This window comes from Gossypium raimondii, chromosome 11 (assembly GCF_025698545.1).
Source record: "Gossypium raimondii isolate GPD5lz chromosome 11, ASM2569854v1, whole genome shotgun sequence".
Classification (NCBI taxonomy): Eukaryota; Viridiplantae; Streptophyta; class Magnoliopsida; order Malvales; family Malvaceae; genus Gossypium; species Gossypium raimondii.
Window position 1 is genome coordinate 59341802 of NC_068575.1, and position 20210 is coordinate 59362011.

Sequence of the window (20210 nt, forward strand, 5' to 3'; positions counted from 1 at the left end):
CGAAGTCACTGAATAATCTTTCTGCACGTATATGGTTGTCTCTGTTAAATTTTTTGCAAAATTTTCTCTTCCACATTTCTCAACCTTTGTCAGAAAATGATTACACATTGATTTAATCTACTCGAAACTTTTTATAATATCCTATCAATTATCTCTAGCTTCTCAACTATATTTGAATTCAAACAGACATTATTTTTAATTTTACTGAAATTAGTTTTATAAATTCTTATATTAATTTTTTTCTTTCATTAACTATTTTATTGTTTACATATTTTTAATCTAACCAACAACCGCCAATAATAATGATTGCCGTTGAAAGAACTATTATTTTATAGTTATTAATTATTCATTACATTTGTTCCTTTACCTCTGGAATAAATAATTTCAAAATTACTTCATTTGACGTTTCTGAAATTTATTTTATTATTTTAGCCAAAAGTATATTAGAGTTTAATAAATCATGAAATAAGCATGCAAAAGAATCAAAATATAAAAAAAATGAAAATGATTTTTTATATTAATCCTAATTTCATGTACTTATTAAATTCAAAAAGTGGTTGAATTGTACTTAAGTATATAAATTGAACTTGTGAGAATAAATAAAGATGTCAACTAATACAAATTAAAGATGTAGTACACCTACCCTAAATACACTTAAACTTTGACGGCATATTCATAATTTGTATATTTTGATAAAAGGGTCATGGAGGTCCTTGTATTAGGAATTAAATTGTATTTTATTCTTTCTACTCCAAACATGAATAAATTAATCCATGTACATTAGATCAAAGAACAAACTAATCCTTTTGTTAAAATTTTCCTTCATTTCTGTTGTTAAAAATTTGTCCCTGTACATCTGCATAAGGCACATGCGGCATGTCACATGATATTGTCTGATTATTCCATCAACCACGCATGTTTTTAACAGTAAAAAGGGAAGAAAGTTTTAACAGAAAGTACTAATTTGCTCTTTAATCTAATGTATAGGGACTAGTTTGCCCATTTCATGAATAGAGAGGGTAAAATGCAATTGAACTCCTAGTATAGGGACCTCCATGATACTTTTACCCACTATTTTATTTTTTATTGTATTTTGATATATTATTCAAATATTCATCTAAAAAATTAAAAATTATGATTAAATACCAACAAGTGTGGATGTAATGATAAGTCAGAGAATAGTCTCATAGGTTTGATCCTATAGAATTTGATCCATTTTCTTATTAAGCGAGGGGAACAAAATAAATCAGATCGATTTTTCGATCAAAAACACTATGTGAAATCTTCTATTTTTCCTTTCCTATCCCTATCTCATAAGTACATCATTTGAATCAATAGAGAGGATTCGAACCTCGAGCATACATTATTGGGAGAGGTAGACACGAACCCAACGTGAATCCAAATTAAAACTAAAAAATTAAATGAATTTACCTTTTTTTTCATTGACAAAAAAAAAAGTTATTTTTTACAATCACGCTTCCCCTACCCGCACACAAATTTCAAATGATGATAAATAGTACAAAAGATTTATCTTTTTCATGAACTTGAATTAACAACGACTACGAAACTGAAGCTTTTGTTGACGATGATGAATTGTTCTTATTGCGACAGTACTGGAAGCTATTCTCTTCCATTCTTTCGACCATGAAATGGGCAAGCATATCATTGCGTTCCACCATGTTTTCCCTACACAAAAACTCATCCCCTGACATCTGTTCCACATCTCTGTAATAATCATGGACGAAAACATGTGTTTTAAGGCTGCCCCCTTTCTTGCTCCTCGCTAACACGCCAGCGGTGAAGATCGGTTGCATTCTGCCGGGACTTTCTGGTCCGTTGCCTCTCGGCCCATCGATTAATATCACATCCCAATCCACTTCGTAAACGTGGTTCGGCAAATCGTTGATTCCGAGCTTACAATCTGAGAACAACAGGTTTTGGACCGGCCGACATTCGTTGTGGATTTGTTCTTTGGCGGACGCTATGAGCTCCTTTGTTTCATTCATCTTGGTCGTGTATTGGACGTCGAAGACATCGATTTCGGGATGTATCTCTTCGAAATAAGCGGCGTAGTATCGGTTTTCTTCGATGAAAACCGTGCGGCCGTTGTGGTTCAGTGATTTCCAGAGAAGGGTTTCTGGAGTTAGCCCGAAAACAAGGAAATTACACGGCGAGGAGCGTTTCCGGAGCACATCGGAGATCGGCTTCAGCTCGGAATATGACATGTGGAAGCTGTCGTTGGATTTCGAAGCATAATGGAGAAGGGTGTTGACAACGGTGGTCGGCAATGGCGCAGCATCACCAACACCACCGCCTGTCACGGCTATGATCCCGGCGGCAGTTGGTTTACCAGTAGTCGACTCTCGGGTGTATACAAGAGTGAGAAGAAAAGCTATGGTGAAGAAGGAAATGAAAGCAAGAAGCCATAATTTGTTAGAACTTCCTTGTTTTTGGATATAGGGATGAAGGAGGATTAGCTTAGTATTGCTGTTATTGTTCTTCATTTTCTAATGAACTTTCACCTGTGAAAAGAAAAAAAGCAAGACTTTTTTCAAATCTATTTCAAAGGTAATCAATGAGAAATGTTTGATTTAAACAAAGACATACACAACATGCAGTGACATCTCGGACAACCTAATAATAATATTCTAGAAACCAAACTTAACTTTAAAGGCCATTTTTTTCTTTTAAAGTTGGTGGTTTTGTTTCCATGCAATTCTAATTGGTTAGGTATACGTTGATTTTTATCATAAAGGTAATAAATTATATTAGAACGAGGTATTAATAAAATAGGGTCACGTCATTAAATTTGAAAGGTAACAGAATGTTAATAAATCATATTAGAAAGATTAATAGATATAGATGAATGTATAATAATATTTTGTTATCTTTAAAATTTAATGATGGGTCATTATTTTATTGATACAAGGTATTTTCTTTCTCTTTTTCTTTTGAAGGGTCTTTAATAACTTGGAATTCATTTATTATATTGAAGAATGGTGAAAGAAGGTGGTTGGAGCAGGGGGTAGTGGGAAGGGAGGGGGGACTTAATTGTAGTGACCTAATAACTAATTACAAGCCAAATGTCGCTTTTACTTAATTTAATTTTCACGAAATCATTTTTAAATATGATATTTATAGGATTTCTTAAATAATTAGCTACCAATGGAAGTTGACAATTCACCTGCTTGAGATTCCCATTTGCAGAAACATGGCCTTAAGATAGTGTTAAATATGCATGATTGAAATTTTGCTTTGGAAAGGTTCTGCCGTCTAACAAACAGATTATATATTCTGGTTTTCAATCATTATTTGGATTGAAAATTTTCAGACTTGTTTAAGAAGCTAGCCTCAACGGTAGACTTATAGATAAGCAAATTTCTAAATTTAATTTGATTTGTTTATTATCAAATTATGATATTGAAGATAAATAATATTAGGTAATAAATATATTTATAAATAAATAAATAAGATTTTAGTTGTATGGCATAATAGAGATGTTAAAAATATATTATGTCTTTGATTTAATTCGTATTATGTGTATTATATACGAAAATAAACTGTGTTGGTATGTAACAACATCAATATTTTGGGTTAATTTAGAAATACTTCTAAAGAACAAAAATATTCTTAAACAAGTTGTTTTTTTTTCAAAATAAAAAAAAAACACGAGCAAAATGAAAATCATAACAAGGTAAGAAAAGTCAGATGTTTGAAGTGCATTAGTTAGCTTAAGAAGATGGGGCAGATGGAACGGCATTTTCGAAAAGGTATAGTGAAGATATCATAAAAAAGAAAATAAACATTAATGAAATATAGTATAATAACAAATAAGAAAAACCTTTAGATTTGGGATTAAATCTAAGTCGGAAATATTTAATTTTTACTTAATTGCGTATATTCGTTGGAATTTAGGTCACTTAATTTACGATCGATGGAACATTATGAAGAGGTTGAAGATCAATTCATTGCTCATTAAAATTTAAAGTTACCTGAAAATGTTGCCAATGGTGTTGCTGACATCCACCAAGCATCAAGGCTTTTTCCACGACAACCAATGTAGACCTCCTTGGGGACTGATTCCGAAGCTGTCTCAACTCTCACCGGCTACTACCTTGAAGATTCTTATTCGGCATCAGAGTCTAAGGCTGTGTTCTTCATTGCTTAAGAAATGGGCTTTTACTTGGAAAAGTGCTTTTCTTTGAAAAGCAATGAAGAACAACCTTCGTTTGCTAGCAAATTCTCAGAAGCTGAGAAGTGTTTTTGGCCAGATGGAGAAGTAAAAAATTTTAGCTTTTCAGCCAAAAAGTGCTTTTGGGCTAGTTCATTTACTTTTTTAGCCACACACGAACGCCCTTCTTTGCTCTCTGCTCTCTGCCGATTCTTTGCCCTCATCTCTGCCTTCTGCTGGTTCTTTGTTCCTCTGCCCTCTGCCTGTGAGTTTGCGGCAGACCGAAAAGAGTTACCAATTGCAGTTGGCGCTGGCTTTGCGGGTTTCTTCGCTGGTTGCTTCTACTGCTGATTCCAACTTCTTGGATTTCAATTCTGATGCTAACACCAACAGAGTTTCCTCATCCTCTTCCTCTTCTTCTTCTTCACCACATCATGTGTCTCATCGATTCTGGGTATCACTTCATTTTTTCTGTTTCTTTGAGTTTACTCCTTTTTGTCCTTGAATTATTGGTTAGTAAAGGGTTTTATGCTTTATGGTTGATGATTGAATTTACGTTACTAATTTTTCCATGATTATGGGGATAATGTCTGTGTCGTATACATTAAATATTGAGTTTTCTATCTATAATCTTTCTGCAATTTCATTTGGCCATTTTGTTCAAGTTTTCATGTTTATAATTTTTTGGAATTAAAAATCTGAGTGACCATGTCCTTCATAGTTTTTGTGATGTTTATCTCTTGTTGGTTGAACAATGTGTTTATATTTAGAATATTTCTATGAAACCATATTCTTTGTAATGGTAATAAAAACATTTTTTGTCAAGTTTAAGCAGGTAAATAGTATTTTATGTAGGAAAAAGTAGTTCTGGGTTATTTTTCTTGGTGGTTGATGAATTTTACATCCCAATGACTGGAGAAGTTTAGAAAACAAGTTTAATGATTCATATGAAGAATTTCTAAGGTACTCTGAGTTCCTTTGGTTCAGGTAAATGGCATTCTGTTTATATTCTTATAGTTGTTGTTTTCTGCATTCCAAGTTGTTCCTACTTTACAAGGCATGAGAGTTGGGACAATAATAGCTAAAAAAATTGTAAGGTTTGTTACTCTTATGTTTCTACTAATTCTGAAACTTTTAACTGAAGTAGTTGTGTTATCAAATTTTCCCTCGACATATATGCCTGTTTCATGTAAGCATGCAACTGTAATATTGTATTGGTGTTAAACAAGAGCAAGTGCTTGCATGCATACCTGTTTCTTCTAGAAATGAGTATCATGTCACCTGCTTCAGAATCATAATTCTTATAATTGAATAGCAGGTAAATTCTATTTGTTCTAGCATTTATTCAAGTTTAGTGTCTAATATAAAATAAATGCCTCGAGAGTCCGAGTCGAATCGCACAATGGATATCACATTAGCTTGTTAAGTCCTTATTCTTAACTCGCATTTTGTGAAATGTATACTAGTAGTTACTTGAACTTATATATAGGAGTTTAACATTTTGTTCTTACCTTTGCTTCCGAATGCTCACAAGTAGAGATATTTATGACATAGTGCTCTTTGTTCCGAAAGGAGAGGTAATTCTTGTCATTGTCTGAAATGTCATAACCTATATGTTGTCCTCGAGAAGTCTGTTTATATCCCCTGGTTTTATTGGTTTTACCAAGATGTCGCCTCTCTTTCTTGCTTTGAAACGTGTTGCAAAGTCCTTCTAACAAAGGCTGGCCAGGTGTATTACAATTGCCTGGCATCTTTCTGATTGGTTTTTATGATATCTGACTCAATGGCTTTCTTCTGCTACCTTCACACCAAATCTAAAAGGGCCTTAAATTTTATTAGATAGGTGCTTCCATTTGTTCATTGAACTGCGTAGTTTATCTCATTCAATAAACATCATCATATAGACTAGTTGCAAACAAGTTATGTAGAAACTTGAGATAATCAAGGGAAAGGGGGTTGTTAAGGTTTGAATCCTCGACTTAGTGTCAACCAAAACTTGAAAGCAACGTAAGTCATTTCTCAGTTGCTACTACACCAGTGGCTTGGTTACATGGAAAGTTGGGATTGAAATATTTATATATATATAACATACATATATATGAGGTTACTTTGGCAGGGTCATTGATGAAATGATTTGTATTAATTGTTCTTGAAAAGCATGATATGTATAGCTTATTTCAGGTTCTTCTTCAAAGCATGTGGATTCAGAGATGATATCTTGGGCTCTACTATGATGATGTATAGTAGGACAGTTTCAAGTACTTGTTTTGAAGGTGAGCGGATGGTTAAACAAGCTGGTTGAAAACTGTTGTTAGTTCCATCACTCCAATTGCAGTTAGCATCTTCCAAGACAACTACCACAAAGTTGAACCGCATCAAACATATGGATTTAAAAAGGCCGAGAAATTATTTCCGTTGTGTATTCAAGCTTCAGTTTCTTTTTTATCTTAAAAGATTGCCCTCTTATATTTATTGGCTTCATTTGTAATGTAGCAATAAAAAAAAAGCTTTGGAGGGATATGGAATGAAGCTTCAATCATTGCACAACATACTGATAGTAATCATATATTATATTAAGAACTGTAATATATGCTACCTAGACTCTTGTTTTACTGTAAATTACATGTTTCGGCATATATTTGGAATAGGTATGGGGATATAGTCTTTCAAATATATGAAAATATTAAGCATGACTATGTTAGATGTGGTACTCTTATCCGATAATACAAATGTGTTAAAAGCATTAATTAAAAATTAAAATAATTTTAAAATAATACAATTATGTCAATATTTAATTACAAATATGTAATTATTATATTTAAATATTTAAATATAGTTTATAATTCTAATTAAATTTAATAATTAATTAATATTAATTACTTAGAAAGATTTAAAATTAATATTATATATTAAAATATTAACAATAAGTTATAATAAATTATTTTTATATTTTTGCTAAAATATCATAATATTAACTAATTTGAGCATTATTTAAATAACTGTTTGTTATTTTATAAACTCATGTCTAAAATGGACATTTTATTTCTCAAAAGCATTTTTTTACAGCAATAACAAACACTCAAAATTTTCAAAAGCACTTTTCCACAGCACTTTTCAAAAGTAATGAAGAACTGGCCTTAAGTAACCTAACATGTGGCTTGCGGGAGTAAAACTTTCCTTCTTTCATAGAATTTGAACGAGTCTGAAAATTTTCGACCTAAATAATTATTGAAAATTCTGGAGGGTGGAAATTAACTTATTTAAAGACCAACCAATAGCAACTAGTTTTCTACTAAAATTTGATTATGATACTGATGCTGGAAAACTTAGTATGTAATGGATTGTGTAGGCTACTGCTTGTTCAATTGAAATTATTACTCATTTGTATTCATTTTTAAAATTACAAAATAATCCTAGTTTATACCATGACTCGCAAAAGAGGTTTAGGGTCTGTTTGATTGATGGAATTGATTTTTCGGAAAATCATTTCCAACTTTTCCAGCGTTTGATTGGTAGAAAACATTTTCCATTTGGAAAATGAACTCCAAAACAAGGGAAAATGGGTTACATTTTAGGGAAAATGTCTTACCCTTTCAATTTCCGTAAGACATTTTCCGTGCTCTCCTCTCTATTTAGGGAAAATGTCTTACCCTTTCAATTTCCGTAAGACATTTTCCGTGCTCTCCTCTCTATCGCCTCCTTCATTCCTTCCTTCATTTCCGGTAGAAAATTGCTTCTGTTTATCGATTTTCCCGTAACTTATTTTTTTAATTATTCAATACTTGTTTTTTTAACACAATTACAAATAATTTATTTGATATTAGTTTTTTTTCAATTTATAACGATTAATATTTTAGCTTAATAATTGAGTATTATTATAAATAAATCATTGTAATATATGTAAAAACAATTTAAAATATAAAATTTATTAATATATATTAATATATGTAAAACAACTTTTCCAAAAATATATTCGTGAAATCACATGAGAAAATATTTTACACAGATTTAATCAAACACCAGAAAATATTTTCCAGTAAATCATTTTACAGAAAAGTAAAACATTTTCCAGAAATCATTTTATGAAAATCATTTTACTGGCAATCAAACAGACCCTTAATATTAAAATTCCTATCCTTACTTCCTGAAATGGCATATATTTTGGCAGGGGCTTTTAAAGGTCAAAATTAAATTGTAATTTTTATTATAGTAAAAATTTTATCATTTTATTTTTAAAAGGTCAAAATATAATTTTACCTTTATTAGTTTAAAATTTTAAAAATTTTAGAAAATTTTCCGGTACGTTATTAGGTTGTGTTGTCTGTTTCGGGTTATTTTGCATGGATTGGTTATAGGAATATGATGATAAGGTTACAAACACACTATAATAATAATAAAATAGATTGATTGAGTAAGGAATTGGGATTAAGAAAAAAGAGCGCCCAAAGCTGAGAAACATAGAATTTGTCGAAAAAACTAGGATTCATGGAAACATGGAAAGGAGTGGTTGCTTCAAGGGAGAGTTCGAGGAAGTCTATAGAAAGGCCGTACAAATTGATAAGGATGAGAAAGTTGGGGACTTGAGTAAACGGTGCTACACCTGTTGCGGCGTCTAGAGCTTATGATACGGCCGTTTTTTACCAACGTGGACTGTCGGCTAAGCTGAATTTTTTCGACCGTTTGGCAGGAGAGAAATTGGTGGCGCCTCATTCGATGGTGGTTTGTCGGCGGCTTCTGTTTGTATAAAGGCTATTGAAGTTGGTGCTAACTAACCAGAGTTGATGCTCTTGAGGCAGCTCATCATCACCACCGCCACTTCCGCTAGTAGGGCCACCGTCAACATGGTCATGATTATAATCACAGTTCTCTGGCTCTGGGCGAGGAAGGGAAGGGAGGGGCCAGTCGCTAACATGCACAGTGACCTTGCGTCACAACGGAGTTTGGGGTTATCAAACTTAAAATTTTCAGTACTAAAATTTATTAGTATTAAATTTATGTCAATAAAAAATAAATACTGAATATATTTATTTTTTGTACACATATTGAATATATTTATATTGTTATGTATCTTGATTTTTAAAAATTATTTAATTCATAACTTTAATCTTAAATATAATGTTTTAGATTATTAGAATACTATGAATATTTTAATTTTTAAAATAAAATTTCTTATTTCAAATGTAAAATTTTAAAAATAAAATTAAAACATTTTCAACATAAAGTGATAATTATAAATTTATTTATGGAACACTTTAAAACAATTTTCGAGAAATGACTTATCAAAAAAATTTAAATTTTTAAAATTAAATATTTTCTAATAAAATCAATTTTAAATTCCTTTTAGATATAAGTTTTAAAAATTATTTTTAATGATACAAACATAGTATAAATTATATTTGTTAAAGAAAAATTATCAAAGCATTGCATTTGAGAACCAAAATTTACCTTACAGTGAATATATTATTTTATACATGCCTAGTAATAAATAACATGGATGGTGACATATTTGAGCTTGAAAGGATAAATGAAATTAAGAAGGATATAAATAAATAATCATGTTTATATTATTAAAATATTTACATTTATATTATAAATTTTTATTAAATATTTATAAATCATATAACTTATTCATTTATTTATTTAATATAACAAAGTGCATACTAAATTTACACATGTGACACTTTCTCATTTTTATATTTATATTTATATTTTAATTATTCATTAAATTTGTTTTTTAATAAAATCAAATTATAGATATATCATTAAAATTTTAAATAAAAATAATTCAAAATAATTTATCCTTTAAAAAATTTAATTTTTTCAAATACTTCTAAAAGTTAAAAAGAAAGAGAATATAATAATATAAAGAAAATTTTAAAATTAAATATTTTTAATTATTTAATTAAAAATTAATAGTGTTTAAATAATATCAGAATGAAATATTAGATTTTATAAGATTTCATAATTCTAAAAAATTAAAATATGACAATGTTTAAAAATTTTATTAAAATGTTCTAAATTTTATACAAAATTTTAAAAATAAAAATACTACTAAAATAAAAATTAAATATTATTTAATTAGTCATTTAATTTTAAATATTTATATGTATTTTAATTTTTATAAATAATATTAATGATTTTAAAATAAAATTAATAATATTTAAAAACATTATTAAAAATAAAAAATTTATATGAAATTTAAAAATCTAAATCCTAAGTCAATCCATAAAATATATTTTCTCTAAAAATAAATAAAATATATTTTAAATGAAGTTTAAATATTTTTAACAATAATATATTTTAAAATTATATCTACTAGTTACATATTTTTAATTTCCCTAACAAATTATTATTTGCAACTTGGTACATTAAAGAATTGAAGATTTATGAGTAGTTAGCCTTTTACAAAAGAACTATACGTAGAGCAATGCAGAATTATTGAATAGTATTATATCACTTATTCAAGTATTTATTTATAATATAAGATAATTGTATCCTTGTATATTATATTCAAGTATCTATTTTGCATCTTTCATTATAATATGACTTATTAATTTTAATATTTTTTTTATAGAATAATATGTGTTGATACACAATATTAATGGAAGTAGAGAAGAGTAGAGGGGATGGTGGTGGTGGTGGTCGGTTCACCCATCCTAGGGTCAAAAGTCAGACAAGTAGAGGGATTCAAGATGAATGCTTAAGGTATTAAGATTTTAGGAAAAGAGATAATCCCCTACAATGTTGATACTTTAATTATTTCTAGGAAAGTTAGGACTCTTATCCGATATACTACTTAGTGGACTTGTATAGTCCAATGGAGGGTCCAACTGAGTCCAAAATGAAGTAGCGTTATAACAATAATTTCCTCTTATTGAGAGGTTTTTGATTATTTTTTATATATTAATAATATTTTTAATTAAGTTAGTTCACAATTTAATTTTTTTTCATTTATAAAATATATATTTAACATGCTTTTATTAATTAAATTTTAACAATTTGTTTCATTATTTGTTGTATTTTATTTTCAAACAATTTTAAATACGGATATAATTTTTAGATAATAAAACTTTTTAAACTCTAAAAGCAAAATTAATTTTTTGGGGGTTGGAAATAGAGGCTTAATCGAGCCTAAACTCTTTCTTGTTCCAGTGTAGTCTCGAGAACGCTGGGAGGTTGATAAAAAACGCATAAGCCACTTGTTGTAGCCCTTCCAAGTCTCGTCATTAAATCGGCAGTCCTATTCTGTTCACGGCTTATATGTTTGGAAGTTAATTGCCAATTCCTGCTGTACATCACCTGGATTTGTCGTAGTTCGGACAGTCTATTCCTTGAAGCATAGCCACTGCAAATAAACTGGATCAGAAGAGCATTGTCTCTCTCCACCTCCATCTTCCGGTAACCCTTGTCCCAAGCCAATGCCAATCTAAGTCCCTCAAGAAGCGCAGAAGCCTCTGCCTGAAAAACGGTGGTAAACCCCAATCCTGTCACAGAACCAAAGAATCCAATCACCATTTGTGTCCCTTAGCAACCCCTTCGATAGCTGAGTTTCCTGCTACTAAATTAACAAAGCCATCCGAATTTAACTTAATCCAATCCGATCTAGGAGGTCTCCAACACTTGTTGTGATCAGAATAAAAAGTAGTCCACTGCATCTTAGTCGAACGCTTCTTGCCCATTTTCCCTTCCAACGCCACATCGATTACAATGGCTCTCTTTCATCCCAAGCCTGAATCTGTAATGGATCTCTGAGAAAAAGCCAAAGGCATTGCCTGACTCTTTGGGGTACCTGACATTTCCATACTAACTCCAAAAACCGCATCTGTCTCTCCCCATTCAACACCCGCAGTAACCTTTTTAAGTGTCCCAAGTAGATAACAAACCCTTATCAGTCCAAGTCCATGCAATTCTTTCATTCCCTGCCTTATCTGAGGGTGGTAAAATACCATCAATGCTTGTCAAAATGTTCCGAGGTAGAATCATTTCTAACTATTGCAATTTTAAATATTTATTAATTCTAAACTAGTATCAGAAATCCCAATTCATTAACTAAACATCTCAATTCAATATCTATTGGAATAAATTTTATATTTGTTTAAAGATTCAAATCTTAGCACGCAAATTGGTTATATCCTATTTCAATTTACAACAATCAAAATAAAGCAAATGAAAGCAATATTCGTAGTGCCTATTTAATCACTGTTTTTGCATCGTTTAAATTCACCGGAAAGCTTGTAGCTTACTATAGCAAATCAAGGGCAGTGGAGATTTTGAAACCTTAACAAGCGAAAATTCAGGTATAAATGAATCAGACTGCGAAATTTCACGCGCGTAAAAGAGAACTCTCCCTAACATGTTTTGCTTCTAAAGCAGTTTCTGGAATTGGTATTACTACGTTCGGTTAAGTTGACAACAAATAGGCATCGAAACATTAACAAGAAACAGATACAAATTTTAAAATTTTAGAAATTGCTCGGTAATTCGTAGAAGTGAAATTAGCAAAAGAATTCTCACGAAACAAACAATAAAGGAAAGCAAGAGAAAGTGAATGGATAAGGTTACAAACCGAAACGGAATTGGCGGTGCTAGCGGCCACCACGGAAGCGGATGACCTGCAAGAACCAGCGCCGGCGTGAAAGTGAATTAGAGAAATAGGAGGCGGTGGACGGGGCGAAAGGTGAGCTGGCAAGTCATGCGGTGGAGGTGGAAGTGGCGCGTAGGCGCGTCAAGGAGAAGGAGTCCGTACGGAGAACTAAATCCCTTCTTAATCCGTCTTTTTTGGTGAGGGAATGTCGGGACATATTAAATATGGATATTTTTTATTTTTAAGTGTTTTATATAAACTAATAAAATTTTAAATTACATGTTTTCTAAAAATAAAAATCAAAGTTTTTTAAATTACATGTTGAAATAATGTAACAATGTAAATTTATTGGAAAAATAATTTTAAAAAAAGTCTCGCCAAAATATTTACCTTTGATTTTGTTTCTTAAAAAGTTTTCTTTCTTAAATTAGAGTATAATTCTTGAACAAAATTCCATGTAAGAAATTCTTTTATAATATAAAAGGTTACCCTTATGAGAAAAAAATAAAGAGCTAGGTTTTTTGGATATTATAATCTACAGAAATCAATACAAAACATTCTCTTAATTTGATTCACAACGACACTAATCTATTAAACAAATCATATAAATAAATTTGTCAATAAAAATCTTAAAATTATTCATCACCAAAATATTCAATTACCACATTTTAAATAATATATTGAACTGAAACTGAAGTAAATTAAATATACTTGATTAATTATGATTCAAATAAGTTGCAATAAAATTTTAATTTCTTGAAATTGTTTTCGATCCAATTTTTTTATCAAAAACTAATAATTAATTTTAATTATAGACAAAAGAATCTCCTCGCGTTTACCCAAAAAGGGAAAAAAAAGGTGTCAAAGCGCCTCACATGGGAACTAAATCAGAAAGGGACCCATAAAGGGATAATAAAATAATCAACGGTCAGGATCTCATCAAACAAATAAAATAATAATAAAATTAGGGTTAGACAGTTGTAGGCCCCACCTACTTTCCTTTAGTATATAATCTCCCTGTCTCTTACCATTCCTGTGCGGTGCCGTTCGTGCTGCCCAAAAGCTAAAAATAAAATTTCTTTTTAACAAAAACGTTGTATTTTCTCTTCTTTTTCTTCCTTTTATTTTTTTTAAGAAAACCAGCATTATTTTCCGTTTTATATTCATTTTATTTTTGTCCAAAAAATTTTAAAAGGAAATTAAAAAACTTATTCAGGTTTTTTCGTGTTATTGTTTTATCGTCGTCCTTCACTGTCAGTTTTTGAAGAAAAAACTCGGAAGAAAAAAAAAACCCAAAAAAGAGCGAAAGGAAACGGACGGAGGTAATGGCGGAGGTTCAAGTGCAAGCTGAGGTGGCTCCGGTGGCTGCGGCGTCGTCGCCGCCGCCACAGCAGCAGCAGGTTGTGAACGGGGTGGCGAGTAATAATGGTGTTAGTGTGACTACGTCGTTGTATGTCGGGGATCTTGATCTTAGTGTAACCGAATCTCATCTTTACGATTTGTTTAGCCCACTGGGAACGGTGGTTTCGCTTAGGGTTTGCAAAGACTCGAGGACCCGCCGCTCTCTTGGTTATGGTTACGTTAATTACAGCAACACACATGAAGGTTACCTTTGCATTTCGTTACGATTTGGTTTATTTCTCTGTTTGTTTGTTTCATATTTCGTTGCTTTTATTATTATAATAATAAGAATAGAAGCAATATTATGTGACACGTCACTGAAAATGAATGAATCATTAAAATTTATGGATATTGTTTACAAAAGCTTATACGAATGTTATTGTACCAAAACAAATGGTTTTTGCTTCATTATTATTCATTGAAATGGATTTAGAGTTATAAAACATGGTGCAAGATGATGAATGCTTTATTTAGTTTTAACTTTTTAAGTTATATGTATTGTGGACAATCTTCTGTTGAAGTACTGCCTTGGGGAAACGAAATGTGTTAGTTTTAGGTACTAGTGGCTATTGTATTTTGGAGTATGGTTCGATTGTGTTTGATAGAATTTAGAAAAAGGATGAATTAAAATGAATATTGGAAATTAGTAGGTCTATTGTCCCTCACATTCCCCCCCCCCCCCCAACTTGTCTTTCTGTTTTGGTCCGGCTAAGTTGGAAGAGATTTAAGATGGATTATATATGGTTGGCAGAAATTCGGTTCTGACATAGCACAAGAGAGCGTTTTGCTTGATAGTGAGACTTACCCTCAAATTTGAAACCGAACAAGCTGTTAGAACTGATAGCCATTCAATTGGTTACAATGTTGTAAACCTTGTTCTGTGTTACAATATCAATCTGCATATGTTCTCTTAGTAGTTAATGATTAGCTGATGACCGCAGAGCAATAGTCTTATCTCTTTTATCATTGTGATTAGTATAAGGTGTTGTGGGAGGAGAACTGAATATGTATTGGTTCTCGACTTGTTTCTTCCTGATTGCTTGTGGCTTCATTACTCATCCTTGCTTACTTTGCAATTCTTTCTGACAATCCTGTGTGCTGAACAATCAATTTTCTACTTCTAATCCTTTTAATCTGCATGGACCTAATGGAAATATATATATTTAATTCACCACAAGAACATCCATGTTAGCTGATACCTTTCCGTGTGTCTTATTGTTCATGACAGCTGCACGGGCGTTGGAGGTACTGAATTTCACTCTTCTCAATGGCAAGCCAATTAGGGTAATGTATTCTAACAGGGATCCTACTGTCCGAAGAACTGGGGCAGGAAATATTTTTATCAAGGTACTTCTGTTCTCCAATGTCTCTGAAGATATTTTCTTGAACCCTGTTATATCAGATGCTTAACTTTCTTTTATCTTCTGATTGATTCTGATTCTTCATCTCTTTTTCTTGAAAGAATTTGGACAAGACAATTGACAACAAAGCTCTGCATGACACATTCTCTACGTTTGGGTATATTCTATCTTGCAAGATAGCCACTGATAATACTGGCCAGTCAAAAGGATATGGGTTTGTGCAATTTGATAATGAGGAGTCTGCCAAAAATGCAATTGATAAGCTCAATGGTATGCTACTTAATGAGAAACAAGTTTTTGTTGGGCCCTTCCTTCGTAAACAAGAAAGAGAGTCATCCATAGGCAAGGCAAAGTTTAACAACGTCTATGTAAAGAATCTATCGGAGTCAACAACTGATGAGGATTTAAAGAATGTATTTAGTGAACATGGACCTATAACTAGTGCTGTGATTATGAGAGATGTGGATGGAAAGTCAAAAGGTTTTGGATTTGTCAACTTTGAGAATCCTGATGATGCAGCTCGTTCTGTTGATTCTCTCAATGGAAAGAAGTTTGATGACAAAGAATGGTTTGTTGGGAAGGCTCAGAAGAAATCTGAAAGAGAGATGGAACTGAAAGGGCAGTATGAGCAGACCTTAAAGGAAACAGCAGACAAATTTGCAGGACTGAATTTATATGTTAAAAACCTGGATGATAGCATCAATGATGATAAGCTTAGGGAATTGTTCTCAGAGTTTGGTACAGTCACTTCGTGCAAGGTTTGTAACATGGTTCAATATTAGTAAATTCCGTTTTGTCAATTTGCAGCATAAAAACTTATGCATGATATATGCTTCCTTTTCTTTCCCTCTCTTTCTCCCCCTCTATCGGGCTTAACAGGTTATGCTTGACCCTAATGGCATAAGTAGAGGCTCAGGCTTTGTTGCCTTTTCAACTGCTGAAGAAGCATCTCAAGCTGTAAGATATTTCTGTTCCCATTTTCCCAAGTTCTTTAATAGATTTTATCTTTTCTTTTCCTATTGTTCGTAACATTTGTTCTGTGTTTTAGCTCATGGAGATGAATGGTAAAATGGTAGTTAGCAAACCACTTTATGTTGCAGTTGCTCAGAGGAAAGAAGAAAGGAGAGCTAGATTGCAGGTATTCGATTTAGTAGTTTCTTTCTTAAACTATTGTGTCTAGGTGGCATACACATGTATTACCAGTGAAAATGACAAAAAGGTCATTGAGCCGATTACTCTTTGTTGTGTATAGATTTTTATGTTTTATACTGGATGCGGAGTTAAAACCAGCATAGTAAGGAATAAGAATGGTAAATATATATGATAATATTATGTTTATGCACAGGAACAGTTTTCTCAAATGCGTCCTGGAGCAATGGGACCTACTGTTGGCCCTCAGGTGCCCATGTATCCTCCTGGCGCTCCACATTTTGGACAGCAACTCTTCTATGGTCAAGGCCCTCCTGCTATGATTTCACCCCAAGTAATCCAACTTGATTATGTTGATTAGTTCTTAACTCTATGTTGATTTTTCAGTTTTTTGGTGCGTCTCAAAATTTTCCTGCCTGTTCATATGTGATGATTGTTTGAATATATTTATCACCGGAGGCACTTCAATTGTTTATTCTTTCACTTCTCTTATTTTTGGGTGACAATTTATAATTCATCTCTGATTTTGTTGAGATTAGTTCGTAACTTCTGCCGTCCTTTTATTGTGTTATAGTGTGACTACTCTGTGCTGCTTGATATTCAATGACAATTCATGCTATCCTTTTGTGGTATGTTTTTGGATGCTATAAACTAATTAATTTTCTGTAATTTTATAACAGCCTGGATTTGGATATCAGCAGCAACTAGTTCCTGGGATGATGCCAAACTTTTTCATGCCAATGCTTCAGCCTGGGCAGCAGAATCAGCGCCAAGGAAGCAGACGATCCGCAGGGGGCCCAATGCAACAAACACATCAACCACTTCCCTTCATGCAGCCACAGGTCGAAGGGTTTTCCTTTTACAACTGCAATTGAACGTACCTTACTCATTTTGCCTGTATTTTTTACTCCAACATTTATGTACTGATACTGCCTGCAGATGATTCCTAAGGGCCGTGGCTATCGTTATCCACCAGGTCGCAACATGCCCGATGTTCCTGGACGTGTGCTTCCTGTTCCTTACAATGTAGGAGGAATGCCATTCCGAGATGCTGCATTTTCACAACCCATGGCAACTGGAGCTCTCGCTTCTGCTCTTGCAAACGCAACAACTGTACAGCAGAGGACGGTAAGTGCTAATCTTTATTGCATTAATGCATCGATAATATTACTTTTTAATTCATAATCAACTACCAGTGATAAAATAGCATGGTAATGTTTATTTCAACATTTTTCGGGCGCAGTTGTTGGGAGAAAATCTATACCCACTTGTAGACCAGCTGGAGCATGATAATGCTGCCAAGGTGACGGGCATGCTTCTAGAGATGGACCAGACTGAGGTTTTACACTTGCTAGAATCACCAGAAGCTTTGAAAGCAAAAGTTGCAGAGGCCATGGAAGTTCTAAGGAATATTGGCCCTAAACCACAGCAAGCCAATAGTGCAACTGATCGGCTAACCTCATTGTCTCTAAATGAGAACCTTGTCTCTTGAGCTTAATATACATCTGTTGCATACCCATCAACTATTTGATCCGTGAAATAAGTTTGTGGATTTGTTTTTGTCCCATTGGGAGTTGCTTCACTGGATTTTCTTGGTCTTGGCTTTAGTTAATCAATTTGCATGGTTCTTAAATTTCTCTAGTCTTATTATCTATGTTACTTCAATTTCGGCACAAGCAAAATTTCAAGATTTCAATTAAGAATTTGTAAAGAATCATATTTCAAGACTGTATTTGGATATGCATTGGAGAAGGGGAGATCAGCCAACTTCTCTCTTCTCCAAAGCCCTTTTTTGAATTGAATCCAATGAGATATAAACTGAAAAATGAACCCAAGAAAACCAAGAGAAGATTGGCCCTAAATATAGAGAAAAATAATGGAGGCCCCAATTTAATGTTTTATATAGCAGGCCCAAGTTTGCGTCCATTTGCGCTATGACGATGTGGCTTATTTTTATTCGTAAGTGGGTTCTCCTAAGATCAGTTTCTTAGGAGATGAAACTAAAACTAAATTAGCCGACTTGCAAAGATGAAACTAAAACTATTAGTAAGGGATATATTTATCAACTCTTTTTCAGGAGATTTGGGGACGGAGCTGTTCTTGGGCTGGATTGATAGAAGGACCTAGATGATAAAAGATCAATTATGAAGGCGTTAGTGTCATGAGACTAGATCTATTGTTTCATAATCCGTGCGACTTTAGGCAATTCTTTCACTTCGAATGGGCTTAAGTCAACCTAACTCTCACAAAATTCCTACAATGCATCAAAATACAGCTCGAAATAACAGAATAACTACAGAAAAACAATGCACACAAGGTGTTTAAGTAAATACTCTCAATATTACTCTCTATTTATAATTGAGCCCCTTGAAACTGACAATATAGATTGAGTTACATCGACGGATGAGATCGAAGCCTACCTACAATTAAGGGATTTACACAATCTCCAAGATTACAAAATCAAATCTTATCAAACTACATATCTTCTAAGAATATTTTCCCTAATGTTTCATTGGGCCACCAAGGCTTCAAGTAGATGAGTTTCGTCACTTATTCTTCAAATCCGACCAGTTCAAGTGAGTCAAATGAATCTCATTTAATAAGTCATGAGACGCTCTTAATACTTGGTCATGGGATCTGATCACGACTAGAGGTGTTCATGGTAGGCAACCCACCCGACTACCAACCTTAGAAATATGGGAGGTTTGGGTAAAAATATAAGCCGAAATATGGGCTTGGGCAAAAAACGAGGCCCGATTAAAAAGCGGGCAGACCTCAAAACCACTTTTTTTTTCTGCCCCCGCCACCGAATAATAAATATTTTTATTTTATTTTTAACTTTAAAATACTTTTTTAAATTTTTTAATTTTAAAATTTTTTAAAATACTTTTTTAATTTTTTAATTTTAAAATTTTTAAAATACTTTTTTAATTTTATTTTAATTTTTAAAATAAATTTTGGTATTTATTTAAAAATGGGTCTGGCGGGCGGGCCGGCTTATGAATTTTTTCCCGGGCCGGGCCTGGGCAAAATTCTAGGCCCATATTTCGGGCCGGGCCGAAATTTTTTCTGGACCCGGCCCGAACCCAGCCCGGCCCATGAACACCTCTAATCACGACCCATGATAATAATACTTGTATGTCAAGACACCCTTCGAAGTAACAAATAAACGTGATGGAGCGACTCTTGCAAAGTAGTAGTAACGTTCAACAGTATTTATATAAAGGCCTTTTGGTTGTTCTGAGGCTATCGATTGTACAAGAGTGTACGAGATTAATGGTGAGTTTGGATGGGCGGTGTGTTTACCTGCGGTTAGTGTAAAGATTAGATACTGTAGCAATATTGTAGCGTGAGACAGAAAGTAAGCTAAACGCACCGCACAGCACTCAATCGCCCATCCAAACCCACCCTAAGGTTTCGTTCCATGTGATTGCCTTGGATGAATGTTTTTGGTTTGGTAAGATTATACCTCGCTGACACTGTTCATTGATTTATGACAAGTACTATTGTTGAGGGTTAATTGTGCATCGACAGGATTTTTCAT

General features: G+C 32.8%; 2 protein-coding genes and 1 long non-coding RNA gene across 4 annotated transcripts; 1 reads left to right on the forward strand and 2 right to left on the reverse strand.

The window, feature by feature from the left end:
- Window positions 1-1417: 1417 nt before the first annotated feature.
- LOC105802227 (protein IRX15-LIKE) lies at window positions 1418-2644 on the reverse strand. Its single transcript, XM_012633733.2, has one exon. The coding sequence runs from the start codon at window positions 2502-2504 to the stop codon at window positions 1560-1562; it is 945 nt and encodes a 314-aa protein (XP_012489187.1). The 5' UTR covers window positions 2505-2644; the 3' UTR covers window positions 1418-1559.
- An 8580-nt stretch (window positions 2645-11224) lies between these two features.
- LOC128034640 (uncharacterized) lies at window positions 11225-12960 on the reverse strand. The gene is made up of 2 exons (XR_008190764.1): window positions 12738-12960; window positions 11225-12099 (listed from the first exon to the last, which is right to left on the reverse strand). It is a non-coding gene; the product is annotated as an uncharacterized LOC128034640 (long non-coding RNA).
- An 842-nt stretch (window positions 12961-13802) lies between these two features.
- On the forward strand, window positions 13803-18299 carry LOC105802224 (polyadenylate-binding protein 2). Of its 2 annotated transcripts, none has more exons than XM_012633729.2 (9): window positions 13803-14360; window positions 15385-15503; window positions 15619-16275; window positions 16397-16474; window positions 16566-16655; window positions 16863-17000; window positions 17347-17508; window positions 17606-17794; window positions 17910-18299. In XM_012633729.2, exons 1-9 carry the CDS (start codon window positions 14081-14083, stop codon window positions 18156-18158), a joined length of 1962 nt encoding a protein of 653 aa, XP_012489183.1. In that variant the 5' UTR covers window positions 13803-14080; the 3' UTR covers window positions 18159-18299. The 2 variants fall into 2 exon arrangements, with proteins under 2 accessions (XP_012489183.1, XP_012489184.1); XM_012633730.2 differs by having other exon boundaries at window positions 16869-17000.
- The last annotated feature ends 1911 nt before the right edge of the window (window positions 18300-20210 follow it).